The 27,810-nt window shown below is 41.5% G+C and overlaps 1 protein-coding gene across 3 annotated transcripts in view; it reads left to right on the top strand.

Moving 5' to 3' along the window:
- The first annotated feature begins 1,159 nt into the window (after positions 1-1,159).
- Positions 1,160-27,810, top strand: part of BDH2 (3-hydroxybutyrate dehydrogenase 2) — a 38,417-nt gene continuing 11,766 nt past the window's right edge. Inside the window, exons 1-7 of one of the 3 annotated variants that reach the window (XM_023734741.1) lie at positions 1,160-1,214; positions 6,067-6,146; positions 7,196-7,274; positions 12,197-12,293; positions 13,934-14,042; positions 19,109-19,169; positions 20,368-20,481. In XM_023734741.1, coding sequence (XP_023590509.1) covers positions 6,075-6,146; positions 7,196-7,274; positions 12,197-12,293; positions 13,934-14,042; positions 19,109-19,169; positions 20,368-20,481 — 532 coding nt within the window. In that variant the 5' untranslated portion in view covers positions 1,160-1,214; positions 6,067-6,074. The remainder of the gene's footprint in view (positions 1,215-6,066; positions 6,147-7,195; positions 7,275-12,196; positions 12,294-13,933; positions 14,043-19,108; positions 19,170-20,367; positions 20,482-27,810) is intronic. The other 2 variants (XM_023734742.1, XM_023734743.1) reach the window with 2 other exon arrangements.

Here is a 27,810-nt window from a genome sequence, read left to right as displayed (position 1 = left end):
AAAAAAAAATTGGCTGTGACGTATCAGACAAAAGTCTTATCTCTAAAATCTATAGGAAAATCCAGTAACTCTGCAACAAAAAGACAAATAATCCAATTAAAAAATGGGCAAAGGAAATGAACAGACACTTCACTAAAGAAGATATTCAGGTGGCTAACAGACACATGAGGAAATGCTCGTGATCACTAGCCACTGGAGAAATGCAGATCAAAACTACAATGAGATACCATCTCACCCGGACATTATTGGCACAAATAAAAATTAAAAAAACAAACAAACAGAAAATAACAAATGTTGTAAAGGTTTCAGGGAGATTGGAACTCTTAGGCACTGCTGGTAGGAATGCAAAATGGTACAACCATTTTGGAAAACAATATGGCGCTTCCTTAAAACGCTAGAGATAGAAATATCATACGATCCAGCAGTCCCACTCCTAGGAATATATCTGAGAGAAATAAGAGCAGTCACATGAATAGACATATGCACACCCATGTTCATTGAAGCATTATTCACAATAGCATTAAGATGGAAACAACCTATCAACAGACGAATGGGTAAACTGTGGTATAGGGTTTCCAAGGCTGTAATCTTTACAGAAGCAACTGCCACATATTTCTCTTGCAGAGCTGCTGGTGGGTTCCAGTGACCCTATGAGGAAGTTCTACTCTGTCACATGGGGTAGCTGTGAACCCTATAGGGCAGTTCTCCTCTGTCCTTTTGGGTCGCTATGAGTTGGAATCTACTTGATGGAAACAGGTTTTGGTTTTGTTCGTGCAAACAGTTAGTGTGTTCAGCAGAGGTTTGAGTCCACCCAGAGACGCCTCAGAAGAATGGCCTGGCGATATACTTCTGAAAAATCAGTCACTGAAAACCCTGTGAAGCACAGTTCTGCTCTGACACACATGGGGTCGCCATGAGTAGGAATCCACTCCACCACAACTGGCTTGGTTTGGTTTGGTTCCACGACTTACCTTCTACTTAGAGTTAGCAATTCTGCCTGAGCTCCACTAGATGGCAGAATGCGCAAATAAAGTACAGAAATCATGCGGCTTCTTTTTAAAAAACTGAAGGTAGCGAAACTAAGCAGGCATGAAGGCACTTGAACTACAAATCCCAGCATGCACTATTAAGCACCCGACTTGCTTCTGCACAAACGTCTCAAGTTTGTCGCCTGTGGAGGAATCTGCAGGACGTCTTCCGCTCACTGCTCTGAAGTAAGATTGTCTGATACTTTTAAATGAAACTTCTAGCTGGGGAGAGAGAAGGTTTACTTTTTAGATGTTGCTTTGTTCTTCAGGAGCCCTGCGCTTGGTCGAGAGCTAACCAAAAGATTGGCAGTTGGAATCTACGGAGCTGTTGGTTGGAAACCCTGTGGGGCAGTTCTGCTCTGTCCTACAGGGTCACTATGAGTTGGAATCAAGGCAACGGGTTTGGTTGGGGATTTTTTTGTTTTTCTTCACGTTGCCTATTTCAGAATTCATCTGAGCAGTTAGTTCAGGACAAAAGTGGGTTTTTAACAAGTTTGAAGCAGGACTTCAACCCGTAACTTTTCCCGTTCTAGTTAGCATTGCAGTTCCCCACATTTTAAAAATTTGAGTCCCTTCCTGTGTCTCTTCGTGGGCCATGACTGAGCTGGGCTGAACCAGTTAGAAGCCCTGGTTTGAAGCTAGTTTACAAGTTTTTCAAAGTAGCCAAAGAGAAGAGGATTTTAGTGTTTTAAGTGGACATTTTTCTTCTTGGCTGGTGAAAATATTTAGATTTCCTGATAATGCTCAGATTGTGTCTCTGCTTATGAAAAGTTTACATTTTGATTACAATATTGAGAGTAAGAAAGCCAGCATTTACAGTTTCCACATTGGATTTTGCACTCATTTTCCCAAAGAAATCCTTTTTTGTTTGAGAGGGCATTTCATCTAACGTGAAGGCTCTGGCCCCAAAATCTGAACTTTGGCCCCAAAATCTGAACAACGAGGAGGCCAGCCAGGGAGAAGTTTTCAGAGTGAGCTGAGAAGCTGGCTGCTCTGTGCTTCAGCGGCTGTTCAGTAAATGCTTCTCGGGATGTCAGAGGTTTCCTAGGAAAACGCTTGGCCACGAGTGTTCACGGTGCCATTGCACCAAAAGACACTGAGGGCCATGGCGTAGAAGAACAGCTTTTTAAATTGCACCATGTCCAGGATCGGTGAAGGGTAAAGATTCGGGGAGTCTTTTACTATCGAAAGGAGCCCTGGTGGCGCTGTGGTTAAAACACTCTGCAGCTAACCAAAAGGTGGGCAGTTGGAACCCACCAGCTGCCCTGTGGGAGAAAGATGTGGGAGTCTGTTCCCATAAAAATTACAGCCTTGGCTGTGGGGACCATGGTCTCGGGGAACATCTAGCTCAATTGGCATGACACAGCTTATAAAGACAATGCTCTACATTCTACCTTGCTGAGTAGTGTCTGGGGTCTTAAAAGCCTGTGAGCGGCCATCTAAGATACTCCACTGGTCTCATCCCTTCGGGAGCAAGGGAGAATGAAGAGAACAGGATACAAGAAAAAGATTAGTCCAAAGGACTAATTGTCCACAGCTACCAAGGCCTCCACCGGACTGAGTCCAGTACAGCTAGATGGTGCCCGGCTACCACCACTGACTGCTCTGACCAGGATCACAACAGAGGGTTCTGGACAGAGCTGGAGAAGGATGTAGAACATAATTCTAACTCACAAAAAAAAGACCAGATTTACTGGCCTAAAGGAGACTGGAGAAACCTCGAGAGTATGGCCCCCAGACACCCTTTTAGCTCAGTGGTGAAGTTACCTTTGAGGTTCACTGTTCAGCCTGGGAGTGGACAGCCCCGTAAAACCAAATGAGACTAACGAGGTACAGGAGTCCAGTGACAAGGGCCAGAAGGCAGAAGGGGACAAGGAAGCTGGTGATAGGGAACCCAAGGTTGAGTAAGGATATTGTTGATGTGTTGTGAGATTGTTAACCATTTTCATAGAGCAACATTTGTAGTAACTATTAAATGGAAACTTTTTTGTTCTGTAAGCCTTCATCTTAAATGAGAATAACAGCACGATTGGAAGAGCGTAGTCAATGTCACTGAACTGTGTATGTAGAAATTTTTGAAACGGTGTATCTTTGGCTACGTGTATTTTCACCAAAAAAAAAAAAGGTTGAGAATTTAGAGGGTTAATATGTTGTGGGGTTGTTAACCAATGTCATAAAACAACATGTGTACTACTGTTTCATGAGAAACTATTTGTTCTGTAAGGCTTCACCTGAAATACAATAAAATATATATATAAAAAAAAAAATACAGCCTTGGAAACCCTATAGGGCAGTTCTACTCCATCCAATAGGGTCGCTATGGGTTGGAATCAACTCCACAGCTGTAGAGTTTACTGTCTAAAATATATATTGTGTACATCTCTTAGCTCTTTCCATGTTTAGAGTGAAAATTTATCACTCATGTAAGAAAAAAAAAACAGTGAAAGCTAATTGAATCACAGTAGGCCAGGCACTATAAAAGCCGAGTTTCTCCATTGCATAACAAATGCAGACAAAATCATAGAGCATCAGAGAGCTGTAAACTGATTTCTGAAATCAGTTCTTATAAGGTAGCTGCTTTACCTGGTCCTCCAAGACAGAATTAAACATGCATACTTTTTATTAAGGAAAATGTCTGTGAGAGAAAATGAGGAGGGAACTGGGAAAGGCTGGGTGAGCCCACAGGTCAAGGTACAAGTCTGACCCCAAGGGAGGGAGACAGGGAAGCCAGGTTGGGTGGAAGCATCCTAGAGTGCTGTGTAGTCTAAGGAAGGTTCAGCAAGAGGAGGTCAGCCACCAGAGAGGAGCCCTGACTCCTAGGAATGGGGCTCCTTAGTATCCGTGCAGCACTCAGGTACTGGCTGGGAACAGCCCATGGGAAGCTGGCCCTTGGCCAATTGTTGTTGTTGTTAGATGCCATTGAGTTGGTTCCAGTGCATAACGACCCTGTGTACAACAGAAGGAAACACTTCTCGGTCCTGCTCCATCCTCACAGTCATCGCTGTGTTTGAGCCCATTGGCCATTTAGGCCTCCTGTAGTTGCAGGTCTGTGAGGCACAGGCTCATGGCCGCCGCAGTGGTGATTTAGAGAGGCCTGCTGGGAATGCCAGTACCAAGAGAGAAAGCCAGGAGACACGTGGTCTTCTCTTGGACCTGTAATCAGGAGGTCTAGGTTTGAATTCAGGTCTACTGTCTCATAGCTGTGAAACACTAGGCAAACCATATAATCTCTTTGAACTTAGCCCCATCAGTGTCCACGCCCTGTCTCTTATCTGTTTAACAACCCTCTCATCCACCTCTTCTCTCCATCCCCACTCTGTCACTGCAGGCCCTCACCAGCCCCTGCAACAACCTCCTAACTGAACTCGCCACTCCTGCCTGGTCACTCCCTCTCCAGGGCTGTCTTTCGGAAACCCGTATCTGTTCATGTCACTCTCTTTCCATAAATCCTTCAATGCCCATTGCTTATAGGAGTCTAACTACAGCCCCTTAGCATGTAAAGCTTGAACAAAAGTGTGAAGGCTTGATAGGAAAGCGCATATTGAGTAACAGCCAAAAAAAACAAAAAAACTAACTTTTGCTGAAGATAAGATCCCTCTAGGCTAGGCTAGCAACCTGTGCTTCATCAGCAGGTAATTGAGCAGAGTGATTATGTAGGTTATTTGTGCACATACTCTTAAGTGGGTTCACTCAACACCCATTCAAATCACTTTCCTCTGCCTTTTGCTTCATAAAACTGGAAAGCAAAAACTCAAATTCCTAGCCTCCGTGGCTGCAAGCAGTGGCCAAGTTACACAGATCTGGCCAAAGGAATTTAGGCTGGAATTTCAGAGGAGGACTTCCTTCTTGAGTAGAAAGGCAAGACTTCTCTAAAGGGTTTTGCTCCTCCCCTTCTTTTACCGTGGAATGTAGATATGATGCCTGGAGACATAGCACCCATCTTGTGGCGTGGTTTGAGGTCAGAGGGCATGTATTAAGGGCAGAAGAGGGCAATAGAGGGAAGCTGGTTCCTTGAAGACAGCCCCATTTGGTCATTTCACCCATTACCACCCACGGCCTTATCACCAGTCATTCCTCTTCTCTGTGATCTACAGCCCAAGCAGGCATTGGCCAAATATCTGAATTTCCCATGCCATAGTTCCTCAATCCACCCTTTAAACGTTACTGATTGTACCTATTGAAATGTTCCTACTGTGTGCCCTAACTTTAAAAGAGGGTCAGCAGCACTGTGGGGTGGAATGATCACATAACAAAAGAGTCAGGAGGGCTGAGTTTCCTTCTGGCTCTGCCCTTAACTAATGCTGTGAATTTTGACCCATCGGATCAGTTTCCTCATCTATAAATTGGGGGTATTGATCATGATTTGATTTTATTCAATGACTCTCTGAGGCCAGCCCTGAAATCTTTGAAAAGCACAGGGGAAAGCCATACGCTATTGATAGTGCAAACCTCACCAAAATCTTCCAGGAGAGACAGAGAGAAGCAGTCCCGAGTTTTAAGGACACAAACAATACAACAACAGTGTGTGCAGGGGCGGTGGGGAGGAGGGCGGTGATGGCAGTGAGGGAAAGCGTTTCACCCCTGCAGCCTCAGCATCAGAGGCTGTGGTCGCTGGGTACTGAAGGAACTGAAAGGTAGGTCAAAGTCCTGTGTGTGCGTGTTGCCAGTTATCACCTCAGTGGCTTGTTCTAAATGTTTTTGAAATCTAAAGACAGGTATGTAGAGGAAGCATTCTTGGAGAGTTCAGATGGTGGGACTGTTTGTACAAAGGTGCCGTGAAGTTCGCCAAGAAGCGCCTTGAGCTGCTCTTTCTAGATGTTAGTGCCTACGCGTGTGCTAGTGTTGCCCATTAAACGCACATGCCTTTAGGGGGAATGATTTGGAAAAAGACAGCAAGAATAGTTGCACAACTTGAAGAATGCAGTCAATGTCATTGAATTGTACGTCTAGAAATTGTTGAGTTAGCATATGCTTTGTTATGTATATTTTCACCACAGTTAAAAAAGAAAAAGGCATGTGCCTTTGATTTAAACCGCAGGTTGCATTATGGGTCGACTTGACGGCAAGGTCATCATCCTGACGGCTGCTGCTCAGGGCATCGGCCGGGCAGCCGCCTTGGTAAGTTAGTATCTTTTGTTGTTTGCTTACTACCTTTTGAGGTATTGAATTATGTGGAATGATGCCACTGTTATTTAATCCCCCTCCACTCTTTCTGTTGACTTTGTGCTGCTGTTGTCTTATCAAAAAAAAAAAAGTTACTGTCTCTGAGCCCAAGCTGATGAAGTTTCCTATGTGACATCACTGATGACCGTTGATTCTGAGAAACGGATTTCTCTGCCTCGGTTTCTGCACCATAATAAATCAACTGCAAGGGGCCTACAAGGAGATGTTGTTGTGTGTCATTGAGTCGATTCTGACTCACAGCGACCCCATGAGATGGAGAAAAACTGTCTCATAGGGTTTTCTTGGCTGTAATCTTTGTGGAAGCAGATTACCAGGTCTTTTCTCACACAGAGCCGCTGGGTGGGTTCAAACCACCAACCTTTTCATTCATCAGCCAAGCACTTAACCTTTGCACCACTAGAATCCTTACAAGGATATAAATAACATTCTGAAAGACGTCCATTCAGATACAGGACCTCAGAGTTATAAGACTGTCAGTTTACTGTTGCCTTCTAATTTACATCTTCTCCCACATTATACCCACAAACACATACCTGAGCTAATTATGTACCTTCAGTATAGTGGCAGGGTGTTCATGAAAGCACTGGAATACTCTTAGGAGGATAAGTGTGAAATAACCCATTTTTCTCTTATTATTTAGACTTCAGTCACCTGCTCAGAAATGGAAGACAGGCTATCAAATCACACAACTGCAGTATTTTGAGAGGTGTTAATAAAAGAATCCTTGTTTTAAAAGCCCTATCTTATTTGATGTGACTTAAATGGACAATGTACATCACGTGGTTCTAATTAATGATAAAATTAAATAAAAATAATAACAAGAGTGGTGTTGGGTGAGACCAGATAGTGTGAGACCTCACCTATTTTTTAGGGAAAACAACAATGGAAACAAGATGAAAGGGAAGAGGGCCAGTTGACTTTCCTTTTATGGAAGCAGCTTAACCGAGTAGACAAAGGATTTATTTGTGCATTGTATTCTCCAGGCGTTTGCAAGAGAAGGTGCCAGAGTCATAGCCACAGATATCAATGAGTCCAAACTTCAGGAGCTGGAAAAGTACCCGGGTAAGCAATTCAGCAGCTTGAACTTGGATGAGAGAACATTCCTTAGCTGTTCACCTCTACTGGTCTTCTTTTTACATCCTGACTCTCTGATATCAAATCTCTATTCTGTGAACCAACAGACTAAAATCACAAACATATAAAGGTTTTATTTAGCCTACATATTGAGGGATTCAGTGCTTAGTCACAAAGTTCTATGTGAATATTTAACAACTGTTACATTAACTGTTTTTTTTTTTAAATATTGTGTCTTTGGTGAATGTTTGCACAGTGGTTTAGGTTCCCATTGAGCAATTCTTCACAAGTTGTTCAGTGACATGGCTTACGTTCTACACAATACGTGAACGTTCTCATTGTTTCATTCTGGTTGTTCTGTTTCCGTTAATCTAATTTCCCTGCTCCCTTCATTCTCATCTTTATTTTAAAGTAATTGTTGACCATTTGGTCTCATATAGGTGATTTTTTAAAGGCACACAGTACTTATGGGTGGTAGTCATTATTTTTTGAGCCAACTTGTTATTTAGCTACAAGATGGCCTCAGGGGTTAGTTTCCACTCAAGGTTTGAAGAGTAGCTCAGGGCAATAGTCCTGGGAGTCCTCCAGTCTCAACCAGCCCAGTAGGTCTGTTTTTTGTTTTTGTTTTTAGGAGTTTAAGGATTTGTTCCAAATTTTTTCCCATTTTATCAGGGTCCATCTGTTGTGGCCCTGATTAGAATGGTCAGTAGTGGTAACCAGACACCATCTAGTACTTCTGATCTCAGGGTAGAAGAAGCATTACATTAACTTTTGATGATAACTTTTCACTTCTGTCTTCTCTCCTCCCCCTGTAGGGCAGTGCTGCCCAATAGAAATGTGATACAAACCCACATGTAATTTTAAGTTTTCTTAAATAGCCACATTATTAAAAAAAAAAAAAAGTAAAAAGAAGCAGGTGAAATTAATTCTAATAATGTATTTTACTTAACCCAACACATCTAAGAATTATCATCTCAACATGTAATCAATATAAAAAATTTTTAGTGAAATATTTTACATTCTTTTTCATACCGAATCTTTGAAATCCATATGTATTTTACACATACAGCACATCTCAGTTGAGACTAGCCACATTTCAAGTGCTAACTGGCCCCATGTGGCTAGTGCTACCATACTGGAGAAAATCCAGCCCTAAAGATCAAATCTCATGATCAGAAACCCTAAGAGATTATCCAAATTATTTAGGTGTGTTCAAATCTGCTCTATTTAACATGGCTCTAGACTGAGGTAGGAACTCTTGATAATACAGAATTTTGTTGGGTTTTTATTCAGTTTATTCAATAAATATTTACTGGTTGTCTACTATGTATCAGACTTTATGTTAGAGAGACAGTAGGGACAAAAACAAACAAAACCACAACTGTATTTATGTATGTGAAGAAGAGATACAAGTTGCTGTGGTGGCAGGAGGTTGAGAATCATCGGATTTGAATTTGAAAAAATCACCACTGTAGCTGTGAATGGTGGATTGGAGGGGCCAGACCCTAAGACCAACTAATCTGGAACAGTGATGGCACAGTGGTTAAGAGTTCGGCTGCTAACCAAAAGGTCAGCAGTTTGAATCCGCCGGTCACTCCTTGGAATCGACTCAACGGCAATGGGTTTGGCTTGGTTTGGTTCCGTTAGCAGTAGTCAGGTTTGAAATAAGATTGTTGTTGTTAGGTGCCGTCAAATCGGTTCTGACTCATAGTGACCCTAGGTACAACAGAACTACAACAGAACGAAACACTGCCTGGTCCTGCACCGTCCTCACAATCATTGTTATGCTTGAGCCCATTGTTGCAGCCACTATGTCAGTCCATCTCTTTGAGGGTCTTCATCTTTTTCGCTGACCCTCTACTCTACCGAGCATGATGTCCTTCTCCAGGGACTGGTCCCTCCTGATAACATGTCCAAAGTATATGAGATGAAGTTGCACCATCCTCGCTTCTAATGAGCATTCTGGCTGTACTTCTTCCAAGACAGATTTGCTTGTTCTTTTGGCAGTCCATGGTATATTCAATATTCTTCGCCAACACCACAATTCAAAGGCGTCAATTCTTCGGTCTTCTGTATTCATCCTCCCAGCTTTTGCGTGCATATGAGGCTATTGAAAATACCATGGCTTGAGTTAGGTGTACCTTAGTCCTTAAAGTGATGTCTTTGCTTTTTAACACTTTAAAGAAGTCCTTTGTGGCAGATTTGCCCAGTGCAATGGGTCATTTGATTTCTTGACTGCTGCTGCCATGGGCGTTGATTGTGCATCCAAGTAAAATGAAATCCTTTACAACCTCAATCTTTTCTCCATTTATCATGATGTTGCTTATTGGTCCAGTAGTAAGGATTTTTGTTTTCTTTATGTTGAGGTGTAATCCATATTGAAGGCCGTGGTCTTTGATCTTCTTCAGTAAGTGCTTCAAGTCCTCGTCACTTCAGCAAGCAAGGTTGTGTCATCTGCGTATTGCAGGTTGTTAATGAGTCTTCTTCCAATCCTGATACTGCTTTCTTATTCATATAGTCCAGCTTCTCAGATTATTTGCTCAGCATACAGATTGAATTTAGTATGGTGAAAGGATACAACCCTGACGCACACCTTTCCTGACTTTAAACCATGCAGTATCCCCTTGCTCTGTTTGGACGACTGCCTCTTGGTTTATGTACAGGTTCCTCATGAGCACAATTAAGTGTTCCGGAGTTCCCATTCTTTGCAATGTTACCCATAATTTGTTATGATCCACACAGTCGAATACCTTAGCACAGTCAGTAAAACACAGGTAAACATCTTTCTGGTATTCTCTGCTTTCAGCCAGGATCCGTCTGACATCAGCAATGATATCCCTTGTTTGAAATAAGATAGTAGACATGAAAGAAAAGTGGACGGGTTCAAGAAGACAGTCACGGAAATCAGCAGGACTTAATAAAGGATTCCACCCACGAGAATGTCAGCCCTAGGAGAGTGATTGCTTGCACATAAACTAAAATCAAACTTGTTGCTGTGGAATCAATTTAGACTCATAGTGACCCTACAGGACAGAGTAGAACTGTGCTATAGGGTTTCCAAAGCTATAATCTTTACAGAAGCAGACTGTAGACTGCCACATCTTTCTCCCACAGAGCAGCTAGTGGGTTTGAACCACTGACCTTTTGGTTAGTAGCCGAGCACTTAACCGCTGTGCCACCGGAGGTCCTTGCCTTACACATCCAAAAAAACCCAAACCCATTGCCATCGAGTTGATTCCAACTCCTAGTGACCCTATAGGACAGAGTAGAACTGCCCCATAGGGTTTCTAAGGAGCAACTCGTGGATTTGAACTGCTGACCTTTTGGTAAGCAGTCAAAGGCTTAACCACTGCACCACAGGGCCCCTTGCCTTACACATAGCGGGTCCTGAGTAAATCTCTGTGACAAAAATGAGTGGATGGGATTTGGTAGATGAGAGAGCAGGCAGTGTCCAGGACGGCTTCCAAAGGCTTCTGGTTGTATTTTCTGTGGTTGTGAACAACCTGGAACTTGTCCTTAGGAAAATAGTTAGTGGAAAGTCTTAAACTGACAATAGAGAAGGGTAAGACTCTAGTTAACCCTTCAAACAACAGCTCTTAGAGGCCTGTCCACAGAGCCCTCATTCATCACCCTCACAACACAGCCCTGCACATGCCACTATCAAGGGGCTTCAATGAGAGTTGCCTGAAAAGAAATCAGAATAGAGAACTCATGTGAAAGTGAGCTGTTCCAGCAAAATAGAATAGGTTATATGATCAAACACAAATTAGGTCATTGAATTCATTCATTGAATTAGACTATGCTGAATTGTAATTCCAACAAGGCACAGTAAAGCTATTCTACTGGAATAGTACAAAGGAAAAGGAGCCTTTCAGAAACTCACTTTCAGCTTTCCCTTCTTTGTTTATTAATCTTCTTTCTTACATCCAAAGAGGAAATAACATAAACCATAATTTTTTAATATAAAAATAACAATTGCTGCTTTCATTACAGAATATTGGATTTTCTTTAGTAACTCACACCGGATGTATCTCTCAGACCCTGCACCAGATCCCTCATGTCCACCTTCAAGTGTTTCATCTCTTCTTCTGGTCCCCTCATTTCTTCTCTTTGCATTTAGTCCAGAAATAAGTGATGATACCCCTGGCCAACAGAGTCATTTCTAATAATGAAAATGGCATAAAGGTAAAGCTCACAGTTAGAAACGATCTCTTGTCCCGTCACCCCCCCACCTCCACCCCTTCACGTCCTCACCTCTCTGCCGCCCCTCACAGAGATGTAATTCAGCATGACTGTACCTGTGACTCAGTCTTGGGAGGAAAAATGGGCTAAAAGGAGCCCAATTTCAGTTTTTACTGCGGGTTACAGAGAAGCATGTAATATTGATTATCCGTTCTTCACTGTAAAGTCGTTACTCGACAAGACCCTGATGATTCACTTCAGAGGAAAGAGAGAATAAAAAAGAGAGAGAGAGGTACTGAAGGTCAAGTTTGGGAGGATTTTAAGATTTTTATTCTGTTCACTTTCATTCTTAAAGATTCTTAAGATGGCTGCATTAAAAAAAAAAAAATAGTTAACCATCAAGTCAATTCTAACTCATGGTGACCCCATGTATTTCAGAGTAGAACTGTACTCTATAGGGTGTTCAACAGGAAGTAGATCACCAGGTCTTTCTTCTAGGTGCCTCTGGGTAGACTCGAACCTCCAACCTTTTGGTTAGTAGCTGAACATTTAAATGTTTGCACCACCCAGAGACTCCAAGGTGGATGCATATCACCCTAGTAAGGATCAACAATCCTATGAAGATGAACTGGACAGATATTGCAATCTTCACACTTCAAAATAGCCAAAATCTTCAATGCTGGACCTTCTGGGTCTGGGTAGATCATGTCTTTTATTCTATTTTTCAGGTATTCAAACTCGTGTTCTTGATGTCACAAAGAAGAAACAAATTGATGAGTTCGCCAATGAAGTTGAAAGACTTGATGTTCTCTTTAACGTTGCTGGGTAATTCATAACATTTTAATTTCACTTTCTTATAGAAAGTTTTTTATGACTTTTATTAAAAGTATTTTGAGATTGTGGCAAAGTTATTCATTGTGAACCGTAATAAATTCCTTGGAAATATGACTAGATTTCCGACAGCATTTTTATTACACGTAAGATTGAGCAAGTGAGATGGCCATAGAAATTGGCACAGGCTTAGTGCCTAAAGGTCTATTCAAGACAGCTAGTAGTAGTACAAAGCCGTTGATCTTCTTAAGGCGGGTAACGTGATCACTGCAAACAGACCTTCGCTGATGGACCCCTGTTGTTGTGTGCTGTCCAGTCAATTCCGACTCGTAGCGACCCTATAGGCCAGAGTGGAACTGCCCCATAGGTTTTCCTAAGCTTTGGGTGGACTCAGACCACCAATCTTTCAGTTAGCAGTCAAGCGTGTTAACCATTTGCACCAGGCAGGGACTCCTTATATGAGGGATGAGCAGATTATTTATAAAATAGATCATCACAAATTATTGCTTTAATTTCCATACATTGTAACACATGATAAACTATGGATAGACTGATTTTTTTTTTCTTTAACATGGTTAGGAAGAAGCACAAAAATGTATTCGAAGTCTCTAGATTTGTTTTTAATCAGTGCAGCAGTAGAGAGGTCACACTACATAAGAAAAGTGGCACATGAGAGAGTACATAATTAGTTCTTTGTAAGTCTCAGTTCTGCTCATTGCTACTGTCACACCTGAGAGGGACAGTAAATACTAGCAGTTGGCCTGTGTCTACCTGTAACTGCTCCGGTTCCATCTCTGATCATTCACGTGGGAGTCAGCAAGTTCAATTAAGTCATTCTTTTTTCTGTATATAAAGGTGCAATATGGAAGGTGCAGTATGGAAACTTCTTTTGCTGGGATTTACTACCCCAGTAAAAAACACTGAGCTTGGGAAAGATAAAGGACCTGCTAGTATTGCTGTGCCAAAAATTGGGAACATCTGCATTTCATTAAACTGAGTACTTTGCTTCTTGTAAAACGCTGCTGGAAATAGTGTTTCATTAATTATATAACTTTGGTCCAGAGGACATCAATAAGGACTCAAGTGTTTAGAACCTTTTCTTGAGGAAGTATGACCTGAAAAAGAGGGTTTTGTTTAGTTCTGATTTGTTCACTGAAGCTGTTAGAACTGCGTATACAGTAGCAACATTACTGTGCTACCCTGAGTTGTTGAGACACTTGTTTTCCTTGCTATTTAGATTTCGCTTTAGAATGTCAAATCTGTGCCACCTAGGGGCACTGCTGCTCTTGAAATGGGAGTCACATAGAGCAGGTGCCACCTTCTCATTGATTTCTTATTTGTTTTCAATGGCATTGATGTTTCTACTGCCCTTTGTATAGAATTTGGTTACCCCAAATTCTTACCTTCCTTTTGTAAAAGAAAGATGTTTTCAGATAACAACATTTTTCTAGCTTAAGTTGTTGGGATAACTACAGACCTAATATCCTAAGTAGTACTGTGCTTGAATTGTTAAAAGTCTTGGTAAGAGAAAGGAACAATTGTCTAAATCAATAAAAGACAATAAATATGATAAGGACATGTAACAGAAATTTGTTAAGTGATCATTTTTTCCCCCACTGTTGAATCCTTTCCAGTTTTGTCCATCATGGAACCATCCTGGACTGTGACGAGAAAGATTGGGACTTCACCATGAATCTTAATGTCCGCAGCATGTACCTGATGATCAAAGCATTCCTTCCTAAAGTAAGATGACCTTCACCACTAGGAGAAGCACTACCTTAGATCTCCATACTGAGCACCCAGAAAGCGTCCCCACATGTGCTGTAGAGTGGTAATAGCTGACATATTGACTAACATAGATGGAACATTTATGTCATGGCATTTTATATAAATTAACTCATTTATGATTAAGCGCTCAGCTGCTAACTGAAGGGTTGGTGATTCAAACCTACCCAGCTGTTCCGCAGGAGAAAAGACCTGATAACCTGCTCCCATAAAGATTGCAGCCTAGAAAGCCCTATGGGGCAGTTCTACTCTGTCCTCTGGGGTCGCTATGACTCAGAATCAACTGGACAGCCCACAACAACAACATTCATCCATTTGAGGAATATTTATTGCATAGTTCCTATGTGCCAGACTGTGTTTTAGGCACAGAAGACATCAGTGAAGTAAACGAAGTCCCTTCTATAAGGGAGATTACATTACTGAGGGGTGAGACAGCATAATAAGTAATCAAATAAATATATAATATGTGGGGAGGTTATGAATACTATGAAGGAAAATAAGCTAGGATATTAGTGAGGTTCAGGAGAGCTTTTCTGGTCAGGTGAGCTCTTCACAGAGATCTGAATGAAGTGAGGAAACTAACCATTCAGGTATCTGGGGAGAGACTTCCAGGCATAGGGACTGGCACAGTTCTCTAAGGTTGGTGCTCTGTTATCCCCTCCACTTTACAGAAGATGAAACTGAAAGCTTAGTTGTCTTCCCAGGTGATATAACTAGCAGGTGGTGAGAGCCAGGATTGGAACCCTGGAAGTTTAGTACTTTCTTCAATGTCCGTATCTAGGCAAACACCAAGATGTGTATACTCCATTGCAGCTGTCTACCCTGAATATTCTCTCTCGCTCCTGTGTTTAGCTGAGCCACAGAGGTACTGGAAAGGCGAGGGGCAGTGTATGCGAGAGAAGGCATTCCTCCTGAGCTTGTTGTTTTTATTGTTGTTGTGTTAGCTACTTTCAAGTTGGTCCTCAACTCATGGCAACCCCACGTACAACACAGCGAAATACTGCCAGTCCTGTGCCATCTCCTTGAATGGTAGTGGATTAGACCATGTGATCCACAGGGTTTTCATTGACTGATTTTCAGACGTAGATGGCCAGGCCTTTCTTCCTGCTTGGTCTTATTCTGGAAGCTCCACTGAAACCTGTTCAGCATCATAGTAACACACAAGCCTCCACCGACAGACAGGTGGTGAGTGTGCATGAAGTGCATTGGCTGGGAATCGAACCTGGGTCTCCCGCATGAAAGGTGAGGATTCTACCACAGTACCCCTTAAATTTTCCAATCTTCACACAACAACTCATCAGTGCTTTTAATTTTATTTTACAGACAAACATTAAGCACCTTTGGGTGTAAATCAGTATACTAGGTGCTCTGGGAAAAGGAGCCCTGGTGGCACAGGGCATTAAAGCACTCAGCTGCTAACCAAAAGGTTAACAGTTGAACCCACCAGCTACTTTGCAGGAGAAAGATGTGGCAGTCTGCTTCTGTAAAGATTTACATCCTTGGAAAACCTATGGGGCAGTTCTACTCTGTCCTATAGGGTCACTGTGAGTCAGAATCAACTCGACAGCAGTAGGTTTGGATTTTTTTGGGGTTTTGGTGCTCTGGGAGATATAAATATGAGAAACACACAGCCCTGACTTCAAGCGAGTTTATGAGCCAGTGGGGGCAGACACCACGGGCTCACACAGTGAAAGGGGTTGACTTAGTACCGCTGAAGTTGTAAACTAGAGCCCTGGTGAAATGCAGAAGAGCCATTTTCCGCCTCTGTCTCGGCTGGTTTAGAAGACTGAGGGTCCAGCCCAGGGCAGGAGGATAGCTTTGTTAATGGTACAGCCAGACTTATACTTCCCTCTGAACTTTCAAACTAAGGTTTGTAAGGGTTCAGATGGACATTAGCAGGAAAACTAGAGAAATTACCTTAGTCAGCTATGAGGATTTTTTTTCTTTTTAAATCTATTAATTTGGCTTAGTTAGCTATGAGGATTTTTTTTTTTTCCTTTTTTAATCTATTAGTTTAGTGCCTAGAAGGGATCTTTATGTGGGCCCACTAAGTGTCAAGCAAGCAAGATTTTAAGAATATAAATTGCCTGTTTGCCTATTTGAGTTCCTGTGAATCTATGTTATCTGGAACTTGGATGTGTTCTTTGAAGGCAGATCCTTAGCTTGTGCTATGTGGGAGGAGCAGAGGCTGTGGGGAAAGGGGAAAGCTTTGGTCACGGGAGTGGTACGATTATTCCATGTGTATGAGACTCATTTGCAAAACCAGCTACTTCATTTTAGCAGTGCTTCTCAGTGATCAGTTAAAGAAGCAGGTGTAGGGTACAGAGGAGCTGACATGCAGACTTGTAAGTAAGTGTTAACTTTTAAAATATCAAACACTAATTTACAAACGAGTGAGTTTGCCTATGATTTTAAAACACCTTAACAGTAATCCATGTGAGCCAGTAACGGTCATTTATAAAAAAAATCCCAAGAGATGTTAATGGCTGGGATGGGGAATCAAACACAAGGAGTCAGTACCACTTGTTAGACATGACTCTGACCAGCCTGACTCCGGATCTCAATCTCTGGCCCTAATTCACCTTGTGCCCTCAGAGATGCCACTTATGCTCTCTTAGTGTCTGTTTCTTCATCTAAAAATGAGGGTGATAGATTACACAATCCCTTTAAGCCCTGACCGTTTAGTATCCTCTGACTCGTTAACCATGATGCACAGATGCCAGGTTGGAACTTTCCAGGGGAAGCCAGGATTTGGAGTCTGGGCAGATCTGAAAGGTCAGGTGGTCAAAACATAGGAACACTTGTAGGAAATTTTTGTTCATGGATAGATACACAGAAAACCATTCCAAGACTGGAAGACCAGTCGAAAGGCATAGAACAGGTTGAAAATACTGTAAGAAGAGGTCAACGCAGAATCTAAGGCTCACTAGAAGAGATGATCCATTAGGGAAAGGATTTGGGATTGTCTTTTTTTTTTTTTTTTTTGCTGTATTCCCAGGACTTAGAAGGGTCCCTAGCTCATAGAGGAGCTCAGCAAACATTTGTTGAATAAACAAGTCTAGAGTGTCAATCCAGATAGAGGCCAGGCATGGGATCACTGGAGAACCAAGTCAATGGGGACAGAAGAACTGTGTCAAAGTAGGAATAACTAGATATATCTAGAGGGACTCTACAGAGCTCTTCCTAGACCCCACTTAGGGTTGGGGTTAAGCCCTGAGTTTCTGGGGGATCGATCTCGCACTTAATCATACTTGCCAGAGAGGGCTGTTGCATGGGGAGCCAGTGAGAGCATTACACTGTGACATTAGGTACTGAGCTGATGTTGGAAAGGCAGCATGGATGGGGAGCAAGGACTGTGGGCTCTAGAATCAGCAGATGGACCCGGGTTGAATGGAGAGTACAAGTGTTAAGAGGCACTACTAGCATCTCCTAGGTGACTATATTCTAAGGCCTTGTCTAAGGAGTTGTTGCATTTTAGAAGACTGAAGATCAATCTTTAAATATTAAATTGGCTTTGATGTATTCTGTATGTATAAAAAATGGGTTATGCCATTTGTTAGATGGAATGAGAAAGAATAATTTTAAGGCTTAGTTTTAATTTTAAACACCATTGTATTTTCCTCATCTATTTTATTAGGATCCCATTTTATTATGATTGCCTTTATTATCAGCAGTCCCCAGGTTGTGAACATCTGACTTACAGACAACTCATACTTAAGAACAAACTGCCATAAAACCTATCACATTGAAAATTTGAGTTAAATACAGTGGTTCATAATAACAAACACATGGACTACTTTGTGATGCTCATGAAAACAGTGTGCAGTTTGGAAGTGTTTCTTAAGTGTTTTATATGCATAGAAAGGTAAAATATATACTAAGACAAGCATTTGACTAACTGATGCTAGATAAGAACCGTATGTAATTGTTCCAACTTAACCTACAAATTCAACTTAAAGACACACTTAGGAACGGATCTCTTTCATAACCTGGGGACTGCCTGTATGTACAAAAACACAGTTGAGTTAAATATTATTTTCTCCCCTGCTGCCTTCCTTGACTTGGTTGGCCACCTCAGCCCCTCTGTGTATCCTTTCAGTCCATCTAACCCAATGCCTTAGGGTTATTTTAGATTCTCTTCTCCTTTGTACAATTATTGTGTGCACATGCCTTTGCATAAAATATATTATTTGACAAGCAGACATACATGTTATAATTAATGAAGTAAAAGCTCATTTTAAAACATCCTTGAACCACAGTAACTTTTTTCATTATGTATCCATCTGGGATAGGACCCAGTATCTGCATTTTAAACTACAATTCTAGAGATTCTTATTCATCAGACATTCATACCATCTACCCTGTCTAGGTGCTGGAGATCCAACAGTGGACAAAACAGCCAAAGACCCTGCTTTTAAGAAGTTCACATCCTTATGAGGGAATTCTGAAGGAGGTGTTCTTAGGAAACACTGTCTAGATGGGTTAGGCACATCCCCATCTCATGTAACCATTTACCAAGTCCTGCTCAACCTACCTCAACTCTGTCTCCACCTCTGTTACACAGACATTTCTGCTGTCTCTGTCCTGGTTGATACCTTTATCACTCCTTCTCTAAATCACTGCATCAGGACTGGTCTCCTTCTCAGCATGGATCAGAGTGACCTTTGTAATCCTCAAATCTAAACATGCCACGCCTCTGCTATAAACCCTTCAAAGTCACTGCATTGCCTTTAGGATAAAACCCTAGTCCTAAATTTAGCCTTCATTGATCTGGTGGTGCAATGGTTATGCACTTGGCTGCTAACCAAAAGGTTGGTGGTTTGAACCCACCCAGTAGCTCCACCGAAGAAAGACCTGGTGATCTGCTTCTGTAAAGATAACATCCTAGAAAACACTACGAGGCAGTTCTACTCTATCACATGGGATTGCTATGCGTCTAAATCAACTTGACAGCACCGAACAGCAACAGCAGTTTTTTTAACCTGCAGAAAGAAATTTTTTTTTATATTTATTTATTTTGGCAGATGCTTGCTCAGAAATCTGGCAACATTATCAATATGTCCTCTGTGGCTTCCAGCATCAAAGGTAGGTCTGTCTTCCTTGGTGGAACATAATGCTGATACTCAAAATGCCTTCATGCACCATGGGTTTTGGGAACAGGCATAGCAGAGATCATGAAACCCATACATAATTTCAAAACTTCTTTTTAAAAAAAATGTGTTAAGTTCCTTAATTATCAGACCTTTTGCCTTAGATGTGAATCATTCATATACATATATTATTCATAAAATTAAATAAAAAATTGTGTTTTCTTTGCCTTCCCATCTATTCCTTCTAATGGATATGGAAATGAAAATTGAACTGGGTGAAGGAAGCATTTATCCATTTAATTAATCAAAAAAGATATAGTGAGCACCCAGTATGTGCCCCTGGCCCCCTAAAAAACGTACAGTCCAAAAGGCAAGAGACAGATAAACAAGTATCTTCTACGTGTGAGAGTATTACAATACAAGTTTTTATAAAGTGTGTCGAAAGTACAACGGAGGTAACCCTGCCTGTGGGTTTGGGGAATGCTTCACGAAGACAACTGAACTGGGCCCTGAATGAGAAGTCAAGGTGAACGGCTAGGATGACGGTGCAAAATGGAGATCATGTCAGAGTTGCACCCAGATGGGTCTGTGCCTAGTTTACAGTGAGATAGCTACCACCGAGGTAAGCTTCCTCCTCTTTGCGAGGGTACACACATCAAGTGTGCGTATCGCAGGCATGAAAACAAGAGCCTTGATCACGTGCTGTTTTGCTTTTTATTTTGTTTCTGTTTACCCTTGTTTTCTTTGGGAGTCTGCCTAAGTGTTATACAAACCTATGATGAAAAATAAGACTACTGCTTTAAATAAGTGGCAGCACCTCAATTGGCGCAACAGTTAAGGTTCAGCTGCTAACCCAAAGGTTAGCAATTTGAACCTACCCAGGGGTTCCGTGGGAGAGAGTCCTAGCAATCTGCTCCCATAAACATTACAGCCGAGAAAATCCTATGGGGCAGTTTTGCTCTGTCACATGGGGTCGCTGTGAGTCTGCAGCACCTAACAACAATGAGCACGTCAACACATGAGTCTCCAGTGAGTTATGCCAATATTGATATCATTTTCCCAGATTCAGAAATGGGCCCTTAAAAAGGGGGTGGAGAAGACATGAAAATGGCTCCTGTAGACACTAAACTGGTGTTCCCTTTCTAAAGACCTTGTTCATTCCTCCAATTGCTGAGCCTTGTCCTTACCCCCAGGAGTTGTGAACAGATGTGTGTACAGCACATCCAAGGCTGCCGTGATTGGCCTCACAAAGTCCCTGGCTGCAGACTTCATCCAGCAGGGTATCAGATGCAACTGTGTGTGTCCAGGTGAGTTATGCATTAAAGGGCTGTGGACCTTCTAACATCCAAGTTGCCCCTGTGAAAGATAGCTACGTAAGCTTGTTTAGCACCTGTTGTATTGTATTCTGTCGTTGTGAAGAGTTCAAATGAAAGAGTCTGGCCTTACTAAAGTAACAGTCCAGTTCTAAGTTGGGGAAGAGATCTTAAGTCATTGAGAATGAACCACAGCTGCGAAGGGTTTAAATGGCACCCATGTGAGTCGTGCAATTCAGAATCAAGTGACTTCTCTCACCAGGGCTTGGTGTTTTAGAAGCAGACCAGAGATCATCAGGAGAAAGATGGAAAGTAGACAATGCTCACAGCACAGCAGGAAGAGAGTCAGAAAGTAAGGGAAGCTTCCCAGAACGCTTGGGTAAACTACAGTCATGTAAATCATCTGGAGTTGCCCATAAATAAGAAGGCATTAGCCTTTCTTTATGCTATAAAGCAGGAGTCAGCAAACAATGGCCTGCAGCAGGCCAAATCTGGCCTACTGCCTATTTTTGTAGATAAAATTTTATTGAACACAACCACACCCATTCGTTTATGTACTGGCTATGGCTGTTCCTGTGCTACAGCAGTAGAGTTGAGTAGTTGCAACAGAGACTGAACGGCCTGTAAAGCCAAAATATTTACTCTCTAGCTCTTCACTGAAAAAATGTGCCAACCTCTGATATGAAGGAAACAAGAAAGGTAGAACTTATTTTTAGTAGAAAGGGCATTCGATATGCCTAAACCAAAGCATTCAGTAGCTTAAGTTATTTTTTATAACTTCGCATTTTCTTAATAACTGTGGGTATGTCTGCTAAATAGATACACCCTTTTGCCTGGTTACAACTACCTAAAATGAATACAGGGCACCTAAGAAGAATTTTTAACTTCTTTCTGAAAAGAAATTGAATATCACCTATCCAGGATCAAGATTTCTCTCATTAGTTCTCAACTGGTTTGTGGGGAGGTCCTTTGGTATTGCAAACTGTTTGTGCCGGACTGCTACCCTAAGGTTGTCAGTTCGAACCCACACAGCAGTTCCGCAGAAGAAAGGCCTGGTAATTTGCTTCTGAAATGTTGCAGCCAAGAAAACCCTATGGAGCTTAGTTCTATTCTGCAGCACATGGGGTCTCCGTGAGTGGAAATCAGTTTGACAGCAATGGGTTTGGGATTTTTTGGTTTGGTTTTGGGAGCTGGAAAGGGGAAGCATTTCAGAATTACCTGTGAGATATTTCAAAACTTGAAGGGTATGCCAGAATCTGGGAAGAGAGTAGATGGGGCGAACTATGTGTAGTGTGGAAAGTCCCACAGAAGACTTTGATGTGGTCCATCATGGTGCCCCCTCAGGTTGAAAACCACTGACTTATTAATAAGAGGAAAAATTACTCAATACACTTCAAGCTACAGAATTTCCATGATTGAGATATTTTCTTTTATTTTTCTTGGAATATAAAAGTGAACATGAGTAACACTAATTTGGTAAAAGGCGGATACGGGAGAGACGGCTCACTGGGATTTAACGTACGCAGTGGTGACACCTTAGTGTAGCTAGCTCTTCTAGGCATCACTTACCCAATGGAATAACTGGCAAAGTATTTAGGAAAATGTGGTTATTTTAGCAATTGGACTTTTCGGAACGTTGGAAAATATGTTAGCAAACTCTCTGGAACAAGGAACTTGTGGGACTGGTACTGTAGCAGTGACTCACTGGGCAAGTCACAGAAGAAAACCTGAGGAGGAATGAGTGTGTCCAGATGATGCTGGTGCTGTGTAGTCACAACTCTCCAAAACCAGCCTTGTGTAGACTATGGCACAACGTGTCAGTCTGTGCCATGGACACAGCACAGTCAACAACAGTGGAATAATCTGAAGGCTTGGGCTTGCTCGATAGTTACCATTAAATACTGTCCGTATGTAAGACATGATGCTCGTTTCCGGCACGATCAACAACCTCTTATAAGTTCTGGGTTAAGGTAGAAATTAATTTTCCCGGCATGCTTCTCTCACTCTGAAAATGGAAGTTCGATTAAGTACAGATTTTTCATACATATTATTTCACATATATTAACTCATTTAATCTGTAAATTTGGGAAAATAGCATCTATGTCATAGGTCTAATATGAATATTAAGAGAAGTAACATCTAATAAATTCCCTATTACAGAATAAACAATAAATATAATTTTCTTTAAATCAAGTTCAGATTTATGAAATGGGTTATCTCTCATGCTTACTTTTCTGCACTTATACAACTTTATAATGTTATCCTAGGTGTGCCGTTGTCTCTATCTATCACTTATCAAGAACTGTGAAGTGTCTGAGATCTTACCATACTTTCAAACTATCAGGGCCTGCCACAATTTTATAGAAGCTGTCAGCCAATAATGCTTGACTGGAGCTGGTGGATCCACTTCCAAGCTCACTCACGTATTTTTTGGTAGGCTTTGGCTCTTCACCACATGAGCCTCTTCATAGAGATGCTCATGAGGTGACAGATTCCCCCAGAGCAAGTGATCCAAGAGAGACAGTGCAAAATGGAAGGCACAGTCTTTAATAACCTCATCTCAGAAGTGGCATACCATTACTTCTGCTTTATTTTGTTGGTCTTGTGGAAGGAGACTATGCAGGTTGTGAATACCAGAAGGAGAGATCATTCGGGCCATCTTGGAGACTGGTTACCACAGTCTGCCCTCTAGCCCCCAATGATTCACATCTCTCCCATGTACAAAATACTCCCACCTCATCCTAGGCCCTCCAAAATCCTATCCCATTGTGGTATTAGCTCAAAATCCAGAATCTCATCATTTATATCAGGTCCATATTCAGATGAGGCTCCTCAGGGATAGTTTCTTAAATACAGTTCTTCAAGTACAGTTTCTCTTGATCTGCAGCTATTGAACTAAAGATAAAGTTATTTACCCACACATACCCAATTTAAATGGTGGGACAGGCAGAGATTAACTGCCATAGATACTCCTGTTCAAAAAGGGAGCACTACAGAGACACACAGGAGTCATTGGCCAATGGCAGTTCTGAAATCCACCTGGAAAAGTATTAGAAGTCCCTTAATTAGGACTCAGTCCTGCTCCTGCCCAGGAGTTAGTCTCCTTGGCCCTTAGCTCCACCCCCTGAGTCATCCTTTCTTTTTCATGAAAGGTGCTAAGTATTTATAGCTGAATAATTTTCTGCTTATACTATGTCTCTTTCAGCCAGTGGTGTTTCTACTGATACAGTTCTCTTAAAAATGGGTAGATCTCCTATGAATCTTTTGAGGGTCTGCACGTTTATATAAAAGCTACACCCATGAATCTCTCCAAGATAAGCTTTCCTTTCCGTTGAGCTTCTGCTGAGGGAAAACTCACTTAAGCTTCCTAGAAGAACTGTTGTTTGATTGCGAGGATCTGGGAGGCACACTCTCAGTATCTTTAGAGGGCCTTTGTCTAACCGAACAGTACTCTGGAGTACCACTCGATCTTTCTGATATCTTAACAAATCGTTTTACCCCCAGCTTCATCTTTAGATCATGCTTTCCTAGGATTTGATCTTTGCTTGAAAACCATTTCTTAATTTTAGCATCATTTGTCATTTCTCTGAAGAGACTTGGAATCTTTAAAATTGGCAGACTCTGGCTCCTTTTTGTTTAACAGCCCTTCCTTTAGTTTATCTCTCTCCTCTCACATTTTACTAGAAGCAGGCAGCACTTTCAACACCCTGGTTGGAAATAACGGCTGCTAACCAAAAGGTCAGCAGTTCGAATCTACCAGCTACTTCTTGGAAACCATGTGGGGCAGTTCTCCTCTCTCCTGTAGGGTTTCTATGAGTTGGAAACGACTCAACAGCAATCGGTTTGGTGTTTTGGTTTTTTATCAGCAGCCCCCTTAAAGTCCAAAATCCTATAGCGTTCTCAAGGCACTTTAAGCTTTCACTAACACTTTTTTCAAAATCCTTGCAGCTTTAACAGCTTCCCACTGAGGTTCTAAAGCCACTCCCATATTTTAGGCTTTTCTTATATTAGTCCTGTACTTTCAGGTACCAAAATTTGTATCAAACCAGGTTTCCCCCAATTTCATAAACCCTCAGATACAGGAAGAATTATGTTAACAATAATAGCTCCACATTCAGTGGCTCTCGCTTCAACCTGCTCACATAGGCCCTGCATCCTCTCTTAAGTCTCACTCCGTTATGTCTGGGATTCTCAGGAGATATCTCACATTTGCTTATGAACTGGGCCACTCCAGCCAGTCCTGGTATAGTTCCACCAAGCATCCACAGTCACCTGAAGCACAGGCACATCTGACGCATCTGCACCATCCAAGTATTAAATCAGTTCTGCAGATTGTATGTGACAAAGTAGGAGAGAATGCCTTTTCCTCTGCGGGAGACATTCGTTAAGAGGAGTCCCATAGCAGTGACTAGTGTCCCAATGTGAAGAGTGTTTTGTAAGTTGTAAACATATCTTCTGATTTTTATTTGCAATCTCGCTGATTTCTATATAAGTCACACATGAGACATGAATGAAGCAGGCCAGGAGACTAACCAAGTGACAGATACCACGAGTGCTCAGATTCATCCCCTGCAGATGACTCAGACTTTCTTACTGGGTCCAGCTCACACCGTTATCTCCTTCCTGCCGTGGGATGAGTTTGTTTTCCACCAGTAGGTTCCTTAGCCCCTGTAGGCAGATTTCTAGTAGGTCATCCCACATTTGCCAGATGCATCAAGCTATATTAAAACCTCACTGAGACTCAAGCCAGGATAAATCTGATGAGGTGTGAAATACAAGTGTTTTTGTTTGCCATTGAGTCAATTCTAATTCATGGTCCTCTCTATGTGGACTCGAACCTCTAACGTTTCAATTAGCAGCTGAGTACATTAACTGTTTGCACTACCCAAGGACTCCAACATATTTTATTAGGCAGTGTTAAAAGTGTAGGATGGCAAAATGCTAGGCATTAAAGAGTAGGGACTTACCTCTCTAGCTAGAATTCGTGAGAATACTTACCTAATGAAGGAAGCTTTGTAGTAGCACTCACAGCACCCTGACAGCAGCTCTCAGGCCCATCGTACATGTGACGCAGATGTAGTCCATCAAAGACAGGGAGCAGGAACAGCCCAAGAAGTATAGCTATGAGGCGTATGTTAATCAGTTCCTCTTTTAAAAATTAAAATCCTTTTTCAGGTCTGTAGTCTCAATCCTTCTCGGTCCCACGTTTTTATAGGCTACAGGTGGATCCAGAAACCATTTGTGGACACGCTGATATCAGCGTTGGCATAAGCTCCAGATTCAGACAGATCCTGACTTAAATTCCATCTCTGCCCCTGGGCCAGTCGTCTGACCAGTCTGAGCTGCAGTTTTCTCTTCTGAAAAATGAAGGCAATGGTGCCAGCATTATATGATTACGGTGCAGATTAAGGGAGAGAACGCATAATTTCAGGCTAGCCTGCCTCCCATTTTACTCTCGGGGGGGGGGGTGCATATCCTAAAGTCATGGGTAGTTTAAAGTAAGTTAAACATTCAGAATAAATTTAATGGCTTTAAACTATAACTAAAAATCAAGTCCAAGACCTTGAAAAGAATTTAGGGTGAGAGTAATAAGACTGAGAATCTCCCAGTAGGAATCATAACTCATAAGGATATTAAGAGCTGGATCCCCATACTTTTAAGTCAGTTTTCTATTCAGTCCTTCCTGGACCACAGCTACTGTAGGGTGGACCAGTCACCTCAGCACCACCTCCCTTCTCTGGCAGTTCAAGTCTCCAGGCCCTCTGACTTCCGAAAGCCGAGATCTGTATTAAGCCCTTACAGTCCACCTCTGGCCTACTCCCTGCAAGAGTGATCATGTTCTGGTTAGATCCCTTAAAGTTTGTGGGAGGAAGAAGGGAAATGTAGAACTCTTGATGATCTGGGAATGATATAGGAAACCCTTGGGAAATCTGAGAATGAGAATATTTTAACCTTTATTAAAAATAAGTTGTCAAAGAATATTTAATTACATGGAAAATGATTCAGCATATGTTTAAAAGCAGTACAAAAAAACTGTAAATATGGCATTGTTTAAATTTTTTTTCAAAATTGATATGCTAAAGCTATAAATATAAGAAGAAAAAGGAAAAAGTACACCAACATGTTAATAGTGGTGGAATTACTAGTGATTTTTATTTTCTTTTTATGCTTTCCTATTAATTATAAATTTCCACATTAAACAAGTATTATTATTATGAAGAAAGAAATATACTAATTTAATCTTAAAACAATATTCAGTTTTTCTGTCCTGGCACATGGAGTATGTCTACTTGTTAAAGTATTATTTTAGAACTTCAAAATTCAAAAGAAAAAAAATCAAAGGTCTAAAGTGAAACTCGAAATAACTAAGTTCTTAATTCTTTTAAATAATGACAGTAAATAATGACAGTACTAAGTAATCCTGTTTTTTTTTGTTGTTGGTTGTTTGTGTTTTTTAATTTGGGTGTTTATATCCTGAATGATATGAGTTATCTGCAATAGGTACACAAAACCACAAAACCAGGAGGCATTTTCCTGGAGCATCTATTTTACTAAAAGGTTTGGAGGAAAAAGTATGAGTTTTTCTGCTTTTAAAAGGTTTTGTCATCACCTGCATATGTAAAGCAAGTTCTTGGGTAATAAAAACAGCTGGGCAACTTGCTCTAGAGGAATGTGAGCTAAGTGGGATTTAAACAATTTTAGTGTCCTTCTTTTTCTTTTTTTAAATAAAATAATTCTAAATTAATATTTTTTGATGAGACAGTGGTTAAAAATAGGAATTTGAAACCAGTGAAACTAGGCAAAAATAATGAGGGCAATTCAGAACCACCTGAAATTACTGAGGGCTGTGACAGATGTGGCGTTGTCCCTCAGGATCTCCACAGTGATCCTGACAGCAAAGAATGGTTTTGAGATCATGGAGGCAATCTGGATCCCCATACGGGTAAAGTGCTTATATGATGTATCTACATCAGAGGGATGTTGGGAGGATTACATAAGCTAATACATGTAAAAGTGCTTAATATCCGTAGGTCCTCATATAAATGTAATGTGATTTAAATATATGTCCCTGGGAATGCTGAGTGATTTCACCCAGAGTCCCTGCCTAGTGTAGCAAAGAATCAGCTTGTGTTTTTAAAAGTCACAGAGAGTTCGGCGAGATGGCGCTCTAGGCAGAAGCACCACGCCATCCCTCCACAGCAAAGATCCAAAAAACTAAGCCAAACAAAGAATGCAACAATCCTGAAACCTAGAACATCAAATGAAGAGATAAAGAACTCAGCCGAGCACCAAATGGAGTGAGAATACTGACAGAGAACGGAG

The sequence above is a fragment of the Trichechus manatus genome, unplaced genomic scaffold, assembly GCF_000243295.1.
Source record: "Trichechus manatus latirostris isolate Lorelei unplaced genomic scaffold, TriManLat1.0 scaffold00071, whole genome shotgun sequence".
NCBI classification, from domain to species: Eukaryota; Metazoa; Chordata; class Mammalia; order Sirenia; family Trichechidae; genus Trichechus; species Trichechus manatus.
The sequence above is the reverse complement of the archived record's forward strand: the minus strand, read 5'-3'. Positions and strand labels throughout refer to the sequence as shown.